Source organism: Antrostomus carolinensis, unplaced genomic scaffold, assembly GCF_000700745.2.
Source record: "Antrostomus carolinensis isolate BGI_N321 unplaced genomic scaffold, ASM70074v2 scaffold42010, whole genome shotgun sequence".
In the NCBI taxonomy this organism is placed as follows: Eukaryota; Metazoa; Chordata; class Aves; order Caprimulgiformes; family Caprimulgidae; genus Antrostomus; species Antrostomus carolinensis.
Window position 1 is genome coordinate 260 of NW_010288465.1, and position 13,848 is coordinate 14,107.

Genomic DNA, 13,848 nt, shown 5'->3' on the forward strand with positions numbered 1-13,848 from the left:
GAGAAAAGTAACAGCTTAATAAATTACTCTGGTATTACTAACACCTGACAATGCAATTACGTCACAGGGAAGATGTCCTTATCAATTTATGAGCCAGAGGTAATTGAACTCGGGAGTCCTGACTAATTGGGCATGTTCTGTGCTTCACTTGCATGTACCACTGCCCATCCATGAAACGGGGGAAGGGGAAGGATATTTGTAGGGTTGAGAACTGGAAAATTAACTGCTTTAAAAACAGAACCCGATTGATGTGTTGTGTTCAGCTTTAATAGAAATCCCATTAAAAAATGAAGGTGTACAACTTTGTATCTCATTTCTGTTTTGGCAGCCACCCCTGGGAAACGGTGACAACAGCTGCCATGCAGAAATACCCAAACCCCATGAACCCCAGCGTGGTGGGAGTCGATGTCCTGGACAGACACGTGGACCGTAGTGGGAAGTTGCACAGCCACAGGCTGCTCAGTACGGAATGGGGAATACCCTCCATTGTGAAATCGGTAGGTATGGCACTGCAGAGCTTGAAAAGGATGCCGGAGGGAGGGGAAGCTTGTGAGCCAGGTGTTGTAATACACGTGTATTATTTCATAACTTTAATGGTTTTAAAATACAAGCATTTATGTATCAGGAAAGGTCAGTAGCAGTTCACATAGTAGCTTCCTCATAGCCAAAAATTGCCTAGATCTTGGATTGCTTACATCTTGACAACGAGATCTACCTCAACTGAATAGTTCTATTTTAAACTAAACCCTAATTCTGTTGTCTTGGTATCTGTTCAATACAATAACCACTACTTATCCATTTACAGGTACTAAAAAGATTGCAGTTGGCTAGCATAATTAATTCTGTATATGTTTGCCTGTTTTCTAGCTCATTGGCACGTGCAGAACAAAGACATATGTTCAGGAGCACTCTGTTGTTGACCCAGTGGAAAAAACAATGGAGCTTAAATCCAGTAATGTAAGTAGCTGTGTTTATGCAGTTGAAGTAGATTACAGATTATAATAATTCCTTGTAAATTTGGAAAGGAAAATAATCTTGAAAATTACTTGAAAATCATATTAGAGCTGTAAAAAGTTTAAAGACTGGTTCTGTTTTTCAGAAAGGAGCTACTGGGTTTTTGGGACTTGTCAGCACTGAAGCATCTGGACATACTCGTTCTGGGGTGGGGAGGTCTTAGGAAAACATTTTTAAAAGCTGTTTGGTGTACACTGTCAGCATTTCCTGATCATGTAACATTTTGTTCCTTGTACTACTCCACCTGTCTGATCCCACTGTTGAAGTGTTCTTATAAATGTGGCAGTGTATATTGGTAAATGATCCAAAAACTTAAGGAAAGAAACTAGCTCAGCAAATGCTGAACTTGGAGACTTCTCTGTCTTTTTCTATATACTTGCAGTATAATGTTTAGATCAGATATATTAGTTTTGAATCTGCAGTTTTATTTACTACATTCCTTTAATATTTTTATCAAGGGATAATCTTGTTTTATATTCTACAGATTTCATTTACAAACCTAGTGTCAGTAGATGAGAGGCTTGTCTATAAACCACACCCTCACGAACCAGACAAGTAAGTACCTTTGTTCTGACGCTGTCCTGAAGCAGTGCAGACTTTGGCTTTGAAAACTCCCAGGGTTTCCCTTGAACAGAAGATGAGGTTTACATCACCTTTGTTATGGCAGCTTGTCTGAAAAATAATTAAAAGGACTGTCATTTAGTGACATTTGTTCTGCAGAGCACTCCTGGGAATCTTAACCGTCCTGCTATGATAGAGTCCAATTCAGATCAGCTTTGCAGGGAGCTGTCCTGTGTCCTGTCTGTAACTGAGTTTGTATAAGTCTTCAGTTATCAGCTCCTTATTTCTGATCTCTTTATCAGAACCTGCCCTAGAGGCACATTTATCTGCTTTTAGTCTATAATTTTGGAAGTTTGGGTTTTGGTGTTTGTTTTTTGGGTTTTTTAAGGCTAAGTCTATACTCTTGGAACTAGTGATAATTCTGAAGGATCTTTCTAGGGTGTTTCTTTCTCATGACAGTCAGAGACGTTAAATCTGTATTGTTGAAGGGGATGTCTTAATACTGTTTTCCCAATATACCTTCACTCCACATCTGCTGTTCCCACTCTTAACTTGCTGCTGCTAAAGATGGAAATAGTTGGGTGCCACAAAGGGACACTTGGACTTAGTGGGGACTCCTGGTTTTTATTTTATGAGTAGAAGCAGTTAAGCAAGAAGGTCTGTGTTACACAGCGAAGCTGATAAGGGAATGTACTTGTTGGAGAGGAGCAAGTTTCTATCAGCAATGCTTTCTTTTTTAAGCTACTCAATAATTCAGTTTCTTGTTCTCTTTTTCAGAACCATTTTGACACAAGAAGCAATAATAACTGTAAAAGGTGTCAGTCTCAGCAGTTACCTAGAAGGGCTAATGGCAAACACAATTTCCTCCAATGCCAATAAAGTAAGTATGACCCTTGTGTACAATGCGTGACCACTGGCTAAATGACAAAGAGAATAAAAATCTCTATTTTGCTTTTTGGCTTTGTCAGCAGTCCTGGGAAGGGTCTGCATAGTTCTGCTGCCTTTACTGTAGAGACTGAATGCTCAGCTTGCTGAACTGCTTCCTTTTATTCCTCTTGTGAATGGAGATAATAAATAGTTACTGGCAAAGCTCTCTGAATCTTCACTGGAAAAAACATCTCCACTCACTTAACAGTCTGGTGCTGTCATTCTGATGCTGCCTTCTTGATGCCATCTATTAGTTTTTGCTATTGAAAAAGTATATATATATCCAGGCAGATCTGAAGTAGTTATGTGGGAGTAATGAAGTTGTGTTTTCTTTGAGAGTCTGACTTCTGGGACTCCAAAGTTGTCTTGAGTTCAGCCTCAAGAATGATGAAACAATCTGGTTAAAAAGTTTTTTGTGGTTCATAACATGAGCACTGCCAACATACAGAATATTTTCATGGAATGTAAGGCAGTACAGGCTCCTGCAGCACTGTGGTTATTGGAGTAAAAACTATCAGAGAGGTGTGTATTTCTGTACCTTTTCTTCCTTTTTCAACTATTGTGTCTTTAGTCATTTTCAGTAAGACAGTTTAACCTATTTACTTATTTGCCAAGATTTATACACTGATGAACTTTTCTTTAACTGTAGGGCCGTGAAGCACTGGAATGGGTAATTAACAGACTGAATGCTGAGATTGAAGAGTTCACAGCTTCAGCAAGAGGAACTATGAGGAATTCGATGGCAGCAGCAGCATTTGTAGAGAAATGATAGTAAATATACCTGTATTACTAACAAGGCTTAACAATCTGAAGCTTCTCTCCAAAATAAATACATGTATCCTTTGTTATTTAAAGGTATACCTGTGTATTGGGCATGTTCCAAATTTAATTTGGAGAAAAGCGGAATTCTTACTAATGAGGCTGATGCACAAAGCCCAGTTAATATATTGGTTCAGCTGGACCGAATTTCGGTTACAGATGAAGAAATAATTTTCAAGTATAGTTCCTGTATTTACATGAACACTAACTTATAATGTTTTTAGATATGAAATAGCCTTCTTTAATGATGAGGCTGCATATGGTGGAGAGGACTAGCATGTTAGGTTAACTTCTGTGGAATTTTTATTTCTGTGTGACTTACAGACTACCTCTTTGGGACCAAGCCCAAAATTAAGCAGAATGGTTTGTTCCAGCATTGTTCTGTTAATTTTTGGTAGTTGTGTGATACAACTTGGTTTAATAGAAAGTTTATTACTTGACACTTGAAATACAAAAGAATGTACAAAATATTTTTGGTAAGTTTTTTTAACTTGTCTGACTGGTTGAACTAACATGGTACTCAAATTGTTTTTCAGTTAATATAGGTAAAACATGCAAAGTATCTCTTATTTACCAAGACCTAAGTTCTATTCCTGAATGCAACGTTAATGAGCTGAGTGTGCAGTAACTTAAAATAAAATTTTATCTTAAACTTCTAGAATAAGTATCTTCATTTCTAAAACCTCATTACATAAAGGGGTACAATAAGCATAGAGCCTTCAAATCTTGCAAGCTGCTAGGGCACCTAAATATAGTAGGTGTTCTCTTTAAAATTTCAAAGAACTACTTAAAGGACTAAAAAAACTTTGTGAAGTTGGCTGAAGAGACACCTAAACATAAGAGGAAGTGATATTAAAGAATATTAACAATACACTCATTAACTTGATCATGCTCCAGAAATAACCTGTTACATCAACTGAGTGTTATGTTGTCCTTTAATTTAAACATAGTGTTCTAAGTTCCAGAAGGTCCTTTACATTTTCAACTAATTTGCTCTTTAGATGAAAAACCTTGAGAATAAAAATTTTTCTGCGGTTTGTGTTTGTTTCTTGATACTGGCTGTAGATTCTTGGTACTGTCACCAGTCATTAGGTCTGGGAAGTTAGAGGTGAGACCTTGACCTCCTTCCATACATGGTACACCAGTCTGCTGGTAGTCCTTTTCTCTTCAGCAGAGACTGTCTCTGCCATGAGGTTCCTTCAGCATGAAGGAAAAATTGAAAGACACAGCCCTGAATTAGCTGATGTTTGTATTTTGGTGCCAGAGGCTTTTCCTGGAATTTTTATTCCAAGCTTATAAGTAATTTCAAGACTCCCTCATAACCTTTAAGAAATGTAATGTCACCTGATCCAGCACATTTTATGTTGCATGCCATTTCTGTTACATCGGAATTGCCTATTGAATGCTGTCTGCTATATAGAAAAACAGAGCTTATTTTAGGTGGTAAACACATGGGAGCACAGGCTTGGGTAAGATTTGTATAGGGGGGAAAAAACAGGTGTATGTGTGTGTGTGTGTATATATATATATATGTAACTTCTAAAAATATAATTATTCTAAATATTTTTCTAAAAAGAAATTGTTTGAAACTACCTTAATAAATTGCAATCATTGAAGTTTGCCAAGCTTTTACAGGAGGTTATTACAACTGAAATAGCATTTCAATTTAAAAAGTCTCTGTGAAACTTCTGCAGAACTGTACCATCACTTCTGATAAAAATGCAATGCCTTTAAAGTCTGGTTTTTCCTCTAATTTTTCTGCACTAAGGGCTGTACAGTATGAACTCACAGTTTGCCATTGCACTGAAAAAACCTTTAATTCTTGCAAGCACTCAACAACTTCTTGAAAGAGGATGATGTTCTTTGTTCTGTTTTATTTATATGCCTGCATTCTCATGGCTTTCTGTATGTGGTGCTTTTTAAATAAATTTTTTTCTGAGTTCTGGCTAGTTCCTGAAACTTTCTGATCTATTTGGGTTTTTTTAACTGCTTGATGAGTAACCTAAAATGAGGATGGTGAAGGTTGGGAAATACTCTGGAGTTGATGATAGCTTCCTTTATTGAAATGCATATCCTACAGTGCACATCCACAGGTGCTGTGGTCTTTTTTGCTTCTTAAAAACTGTTTTTTCTGCAAATCTGACACATTAACTAGTGACCAGATTTGATAGTTTGCTAGATCCTGTGGAAAGATTTTCCGTCTACTTGGACTGAGATTTGTATGCTACAATTTACCTGTTAAGGAATGTGTCTCTGCACATGGAATCTAATGTTCACTATTGGGAAGAGCAGAAGAGAACAAATGTTTGGTCTGTACATTCATGTAACAGCTCGCCTCTTTACCCACATTTCTCACAACAGGAAACTGCACCGAAAGAAGCTTTGCTTGATGGCAAGTGGGGGACTCCCATTAGTTACAGTTAATTTAAAACCAGAAGTTTAAATTGCAGCAGCTGGAAGTTTGGGGTCTGGGCAAGCTGAATGCCCTCTTCTGTTGAGATGGGACACTTGCATCATCTGCTGGTTCTAACAGAAACTCAGTGCTCTTGAATCCTCAGATGTTTCCATGGACATAGCCGTATGTCTATAGAAAGTTTATTTTGAGTGAAACTGCTTACCTGATCCGTATCCAAAAATTTAAACAAGGAATGCAAAAATCACTTTTCCTCAGGTATGATGCAAGAATTAGGAATTGGCCATACCAGTGCTGGGATTTTGGTGTTAACTTAGTAAAGATTTTTTTACTGTAAATTGTGCTGACTTTGTCCTTCACACAGGCTTAGGATGGTAAAGTAGCAGTATAATGGATTAGCTTGTTTCATATTCACTGCAGGGCATTCTAAGAGCAGATCTATAGGGTTTTAGATTTTTGAAGTTATGTGTAGTTTTCTAGCTTCCATGTACCCATCTGCACTATAAACTTGTTAAAGAATTGTGTTTGTACACTTTGCTAATTGCCTGCTGCTTTTGTGTTCTGCAAGGTACTGCTTTTGACAATCTGAAATTATTAAAGCTGCTACCATGGAAGAAAGCAAAATCCTAAATTTACAGTGACACTGAAACGACTTGTGTCTATATAAACATTAAAATGATACCTCTTTCTTCAGTCAGCAATAGAAATGAAGTACTTTTTAAAAGGGTCATTTACTTGAGAAGTATTTCTTCTTGCTGATAATGGGTGTCAGCACCTGTTCAGTCATACAGCACTGAACTGTAAATGTAAACCCATTGTTTGTTTTGGAAAAAAACTTCAACAACCATTTCCTACAACCTTGCTGATCTGTCTGTTGTGGTCTATATTTGCAGTTAAACTGCACAGTCTAGCATAGTTCTAATAAATGTCATATACAGTAAAACAGTGTTTAGTAGTTCAGCCTTTCAAAGCCCCCTGGTATTGACAGATAAGGGGCTGGTTCAAATGAAAGATCAGCATCCTGTTGAGGTTCATGTTTATAGAACTGAAGAGTGCCGATAAAGAGAGCTTGTGTGAAAACACTTGAGTTATTTTAGAATCCTTCCACTTCTCAAAGTGAAGGTTGTTCTTTCACTCGCATTTATTAATTTATTTCTCAAATATTGATAGCTTTGCTTTATATGTTGCCATAAAGTTGATTATTCTAAAGCTGAGGTTACATGTGTAACATAGTAGCCAAGCTGAACTAATTGCGTACCTTCAGTGAAGGGGAACAGTCCTGTGTCTGTCCCTTGTTCCTGGCTGTGCTGCCCTACTTCTTGCACTGAAGATAGTGGTCTTCACACCCTTTGTTGAGCCAAGACAACTTGCTGAGCCAAAAAAACCCAGGAATGTGAGAAGTGACGTAATCTTTATGGAGCCAGCAGCAAGGTGAGACACACTGAAAGGCGAAATGGAGGATCTCCTTATCTATAGGGAGCTATTAGGTGGGCTGAAATTATATTGCCTCTGCAATGTGTATGATGATAATTTCATATTGCATCTACTAGAAAAAGTATTTGTTGCTGTAAACAATGTATGTTGTTATAACAGAAACAATTACAGTTTTGTAAAACATTAACATTGTTAAGTTAAAGTCTTTCTTCTCAGACACATGTATCACAAGAAGTTCAACACAAGATGCCTTTGTCACATTTTCTTTTTCTCCAGAACAGTTTAACATTCCTTTAATCAAAAAGTTTAAAAAGACTGAACTAAAAAAAAAAAGTATCAGCTAAATTATATATATATAAAATCAGCTGAATATATCAGCTAGAATATAATAAAATGAACAATGTATGTAGTAAATGTTTTCCTAATCATGTACCCAATCCTTTTTACACCGAATTAAATGAAACACTTGCCCTTGCTGTGAACTTCAGTATTCCCGGAGCCTGTCCAACTTTGTGGATACTCTGGTAAGAAATCTCTTACAATATGGCAAGTAGCATCATTTGGGTAAGTATTTGTCAATGGGTTTTTTGGGACCATGTAGATTCTATTTACCTCTGAGATAACTGCTTTGGTTTATCTAGATTTAAACTCATTAATTTATAGCAGCTGCGACAAAATCTAGTAGTTATGTTGTGAAATTGGAAATGAGGAAGTGTGTATTGGAACCCATACTTGGAATTTATTTATATTTTATAGTCATGTCATATTCCAAATGATCCAGCTGAAGTACTAGAAGCACTTAAATTTCTTAGCCTGACACTCTATACAGTTTTAATTTCTCTGTTTCTAATTGCCAGTTTTGAGGGACATTCAGCAAGCTATGCAATTGCTCTGCTTTTCCTGTGAAAGAAGAGCTGCAACAAACAGAAGCAGGGTGCTACTGCACAGATGATGTTATTTCTCTATCTGCAAAGTGAGATGCAATAATGGCCCTTGTTTACCTAAGATCCTAAGCCTCCCTTGGATTTCAAAGAAGCATAAGCACCTATGAGACGTAAAAATGCCTGAAAACAGGCTCCAGCCATTGATGTAACCTAGGTCTTTTTAAAAACTTTTATTCAATATCATAAACTGTGGACAAAATGTTTTATGCTATCATGCTATTTTATCTTAACAACATTTTAAAAAGTAACAGCTAATAGAAGTTATTAAGCACATTAAAATAAGAAGTAATGCACAAGATTCTTAAAACTTGAGTGTACCTGAATTCTGCTCTGCAGATCCTGGGTCTCTCCAGAGACCATTTATGCCAAATTTTGTCGAATAGGCAGCTGAGAACTTGGATGACACTGCAAAATTATTTTCACTTTGAATCCAGGTGTCCAAAAGTTAAAAATTAATGTCTTCATCTGCTTCATCAACTAACTTTCAAAATGTTGTCCTGTAATAGGAAACAGCACAGAACTATAACTTTATTTTAAGATCAGAGCTGAGTTCGGAGTATGTTTTCTGCTGGTGCTCTGTGCTAAGTGCTGTACTTAGACCAGAGGAGGTTTAACAGGAGATGACCCTTCTTGTCATCAGCATGGCATGATTTCCAGAAGCTGTAGAGCAGATTAGGGTCATCAGCAGAGAGAACAGCAGAGCTTTACCAGCACAGCCCAATATGGCTTACACAGGCAGAGAAAGGAGATAAATCCAGAGCTATCAAAGGTAGGAAGCATTATTACTGACCTGTACATTTTATACAATAGTGGCCAGAATTCCATGTTTCTTGACAGTGTTATTTCATAGGAAAATGTGCAATAACTTTGCCATTTTAAATTAAGGCAGAAGGAACACAGTGAAAGGATGATGGAATTTACAGTCTATTGGAAATCTTGTTCATACTGGCTTTTTATTGTATTGTGATTTGCCTTTTGAATAATTATTTGTTCTCCCTTGTACAGCACACTTGAGAATCTTTTAAGAAAGATAAAGTCAGTCACAAAATGACAGTGTTGTTAGGTGGCAAGGGTGGGTTGTTTGGGGTTTTTTTTTAAAGGGGTTAATTATTTTTGTTGTTTTATTAAGAATACAGCTCAGCAAGCAAACTTGTAATTTCATCATATTTGTTTTGCCTTTTGATCTATAAACTCTGTACTTTTGATAGAATTACAACTGTGTTGCATGAGCTCTAACATTACGGATGTATTATAAATAAATATTAAGTGTATTCAATAACTATTTCAAGTCTCATCATGGGTACATAAGCAGCTTTTTTTGAGTCTGGTAATTTTTGTGATGTGCTAAATCCCCAGTATTTTAGTATTTCTGTAGTAAGATATAATTCCTCTCAACTTCAGCCCGTGTTCAGCAGATGTGTGCTTCAGTTAAGAGGTGACCTCGGTGGGAGTTCCACCCATGGTGATTATGTTAAATCCATCATATGCAAATCCGGACATCAGTTGTGTAATAATACGGGCAAAGCTTGGGTGTATTCACCTGAGAAGCTGCAGCCTCTGTATGTGTGTAGCTTTCACTTTCTTGGACCATAAAAATACTTTTGTGATGATTCTCTGAAAAACTTTATGTGCATTCCTGTGGCTGGGTCTGGAAGGACAACGGCAGGTTGCAACTACTCTCTGCTCTGCAGCACAGTCTGGAGATAAGACAAGGCAGCTGTCAATCAGCCTCTCGATCTACTCATACTATAATTAGATGCACCTTTATGAACTGAAATAGAAGCCGTTCTGTTCCTTTTTCAATTAGATGTCTGCCTTCTATCAGAACTTCTCTTTAGTATATTTTATTAAACTAGTCAATCTAACCACAAATTAAAAATTACTATTATTACAGTATGGGGTTTTATGTCCAGAGGTACAAAATAAAAGTAATAAAATAAGACCTCTCTTCATCTGCAAAAACAAGAACTGACGTTGCTGAAATGTGTGTTTCTTATTCAAACTAACCACAAATTAAAAATTACTATTACTACAGTATGGGTTTTATGTCCAGAGGTACAAAATGAAAGTAATAAGACCTCTCTTCATCTGCAAAAACAAGTAGAACTGACGTTGCTGAAATGTGTGTTTCTTAGTGACAGAATCAGCTTAGCACACTGCCAGCTTCCAAAAATAAATCCTGCACATGCTGCAGAGAAAAATACTGTTTTCTTTGGCTTTTTGTTAGCATCATCAGGAAGATCCAAATTTTTTATTTAGATGTTATGAATCAAAAGGAAATAATCCCTCATACCTTTACAGTCAGAGGCTTGGTTTGACTTGTAGTTGCCACTGTGTATTTTTTTTTAAATTTCTCTCCATAACCAGTAAGCAGCCTACTATGAGAATAGCCTATGGTATCTGGAAAAGAAGAACAAAACCATTTTAATTTCCATTTTATTACAAACTATTATTTTATTCCAGACATTCAGGACAGGGGAGATGGCATTTGACAAGGAGATATTCTTTGTCAGGCTATCATAGATGACAAAATCTGTTTGGACAAGGAGAGACATGCCAGGACAGAAGAATGTCTGCTCCTGTACATATTATGCTGTACTTGTACTTCTCTACTGGTCTCCTGTGAAGGAGCAATAATAATTATTGCTAATAATAATTATATAATAATAATTATAGCAATAATAATAATTAAGTCTGTGAGCTCTTAGTACTAGAGTTTCCAGCACCCTAAGACAAACCACTGAGAGACATAAAGATTAAAACCGTATGCTTAGTTATTTCCAAAAGCAGTATTATTTGGTTCATTATGTCTCTTTGTTTTGTTCTGGCATGTTACTAGAGGGCTTTAGTTTGAAATACTTCTGATTTAACACCAGTCATGTTGTGGATTTACTTGGCTTTTCAGTGTCATCTCTTCAATGTACCTGGACCTGCTTGGTCTCACTTTTTTGGCCTCCCTGGACCCCTCCAGTGTAAAGACTTCAGCCTCCTTGGAACTCTTGAAAATCCCCTTTTCAGACTCTTTGGATTTTTCCAGTCTGAGCCCTTCATCCTCTGTGGACTTCTCCAGTCTCGCTTCTTCATCTTTGCTGGAACTTTCAAGTCTCACGTCTTCAGCCTCCTCAGACTTCTCCAGTACCTGCTCTTCAGTCTCCTTAGAGCTCTCCAGTCTCACCTCTTCAGATTCCTGGGAGCGCTCCAGTTTTGCCTCTTCGATTTCACTGGACCTATCAAGTCTCACCTCATCAGGCTCTCTGGATCTCTCTGGCGACAGTTCTTCAGTCTCCTTAGATCTCTCAAGTCTCACCTCTGTTCCCTCCCCAGATTTCTCCAGTCCTACTTCTTCTCCCTCTCTAGACCTCTCCAGTCTCACTTCTTCATCCTCCCTAGATGTTTCCAGTCACACCTCCTCAGCTTCCTGGGACTTTTCCTGTACAATCTCTCCATCCTCACCAGGTGTCTCAGAGCACACCTCCTCAGCCTCTTCACAATCGCTAGATCTCACCGATTTAAACTACTTCATGTTTCAAGGCTCCTCTGAATTATCCTCATCGAACTCTGAGGATGTTTCTAATCTCATCTCTACGCCCTTTCTGGATGTCTCCAATCTCACCTTTCCAAATGCTTCTTCCCTCACTTCCTCAGTTTCTTTGGACATTTCTAATCTCACATCTTTAGTTCCCCCAGACCTATCCACTCTCACATTTCTGGACGTCGCTAATCGCACCGCTTCAGCTTCTCTAGATCTCTGCATCTAACCCTCCCAACATTCGCCCTGCCTTTTCTCTCTGCAACCTTGCTACACCTTTCTAAACTTTCCTCCTTTATGTGCTCTTTCCTAAGTTCTGTTTCTGAAAGTTCTTATCTGAGGAAAGTTTAGTGCTTTACAAATATATCCCAGCACCTAAACAGAACTGGGCATGAAAACAGGCCACGCAAATCTGTAATGGTGCCTTGTTTAGAGCTGCATAAACATCAGTATATATTCTGGAATTTGTGTAGAGCACAATTTCTGTCATCAATCTAATTTTCATTCTGTCCCAGCGTGGTACCTCTCCCAAAGGTTGACCTTTTTTAATTCATGCTGAAAATTTATCTTTTAAGACCAACAAATAGTAAATAGAGCTAAACATGCAAATAATTGCATCCAAGTTGTGTGTCTCCATTCTGGGTTTAAATCCGAGTACATTGCACAGAAGTGCTGGCAGAGGCATTTCACATGGAAGTACAGAGAGAGACGTGGTGGGAAAAGAAAACTGGGGAAAAAAAGAGCAGGTGAGAGACGAGGTAGAGAGAGAAATCAGAGCAGGTGTGGGGCGGGAATAGAGGGACATGTAGGTGGAAGAAAGATGTCCACATCTGCTAGCATAATTTTTTTTCTGCTAAGCCATATTTGTGGCCAGGGCTGCCCATGAAGCTTTAAATAATCTTATTGATAATTATTTTACCTATCAAATCTTCAGATGTTACCACTAAACCAGCATTTGTATATAACATCCCCCTATCAATATATGTAAGTAGTGCAGTCGTTTGTGTTGCATCACGTATGTTGCATAGGTAGTAGAGAGGGGCTTCCTTACATCTGAGGGGCTTCCTTAAATCTTTGGTGCTTCCTTGTACCTTTTTCTAATCATTGTTATAGACGAGATTTTAGAAAACAAGCACGTTTTGTTGCAATATTGTATCACTGGTACCCTTTCTGTGTTAAAAATGCTGCCTGTCATAACACTTTTAAATTGATCTAATTTTTATAACTTGGAAAGCTTTGCTCCAATATGACCTGTATGTCTCAAAATCAGGACAAAAATGGCTTATACAAAAAAAAAATAAGGAAATAAATGCATGAAACAATAATTATTTTCTGCCTCATTTATACTAGTTATTTTTTTTAAGTTAAGTAAGAAAGACTGTAAGACATGGATTTTGGAAATGAGCCCAAAATTCAGTAGAGGCAAAGACATTTAGCAGTTATATATATATATATATAAAAAATCACAATCGTTGGTCCAGATGGAAGGAACCAGTGTAATGTACCATCCTAGTGTCCACTTCCAAAACATCATCACAACTGGCACTAATTATAACCTTCTTCAGTAACCCCGATATGGAGGTTAAGTAGGCAAGCCAAGGACAGGGAATTCTTTCCATCTTCCCACTCTCTCTTCCTGGCTGCTGTTCTTACCAATTACACTAACAGGCAACCTTCTCTTACTGTCATATGCCAACCTGGAGACAGACTCTGCCGTATCTGGTGAACAACTGCTCTTTCTGTGCTGGTGGAACTCTACTGACATGATGATGTGTGTGGATTGTTAATTGCAATGGCTCTGGATGAAGATCTCTAATATAAAGCTGAGAATTACTCTGTGCTTTAAAAATGTCCTGTAAGTGAAAGCAACACCGTGTGGTGATGGGAAATCAGTGTGATTTCCCGGGATTTGCACTTCAGCAGATATGAAGCGGCTTTTTCAAATGGCTTTTAACCATTTCCTTGGATTCTTAGGTTACAACTGTACTACTTACAAACTAGTTAATACGTACCCAGGGTAAGGCGTGTGTAACCAGCCATTAGCCTGCAGAGGAGTCAGGCTTTAACTGCTGTTCTTTGGGTACCTGACGTGCGGTACTCGTGTGTCTGGCAAATCACGGGCCCCGAGTCCCGGGAAACCCCCGACACACACCCGCTTTTCTGGACCCCGGAGGCAGGTCCCGGCTGCCCACACGCGGAGGCGGAGG

General features: G+C 38.0%; 1 protein-coding gene across 1 annotated transcript; it reads left to right on the forward strand.

Annotated features, from left to right (window-relative positions):
• Window positions 1–287: 287 nt before the first annotated feature.
• PRELID3B (PRELI domain containing 3B) lies at window positions 288–3,350 on the forward strand. The gene is made up of 5 exons (XM_010166841.1): window positions 288–497; window positions 868–957; window positions 1,499–1,569; window positions 2,353–2,455; window positions 3,152–3,350. Exons 1-5 carry the CDS (start codon window positions 288–290, stop codon window positions 3,269–3,271), a joined length of 594 nt encoding a protein of 197 aa, XP_010165143.1. The 3' UTR covers window positions 3,272–3,350.
• Window positions 3,351–13,848: the final 10,498 nt, after the last annotated feature.

Coding starts and splice junctions, on each gene's coding strand:
- PRELID3B (XM_010166841.1), top strand. CDS start 288: ATGAAGGTGTACAACTTTGTATCTCATTTCTGTTTTGGCAGCCACCCC. Junction 958..1,498: donor TGGAGCTTAAATCCAGTAAT/GTAAGTAGCTGT, acceptor TATATTCTACAG/ATTTCATTTACAAACCTAGT. Junction 2,456..3,151: donor TTTCCTCCAATGCCAATAAA/GTAAGTATGACC, acceptor CTTTAACTGTAG/GGCCGTGAAGCACTGGAATG.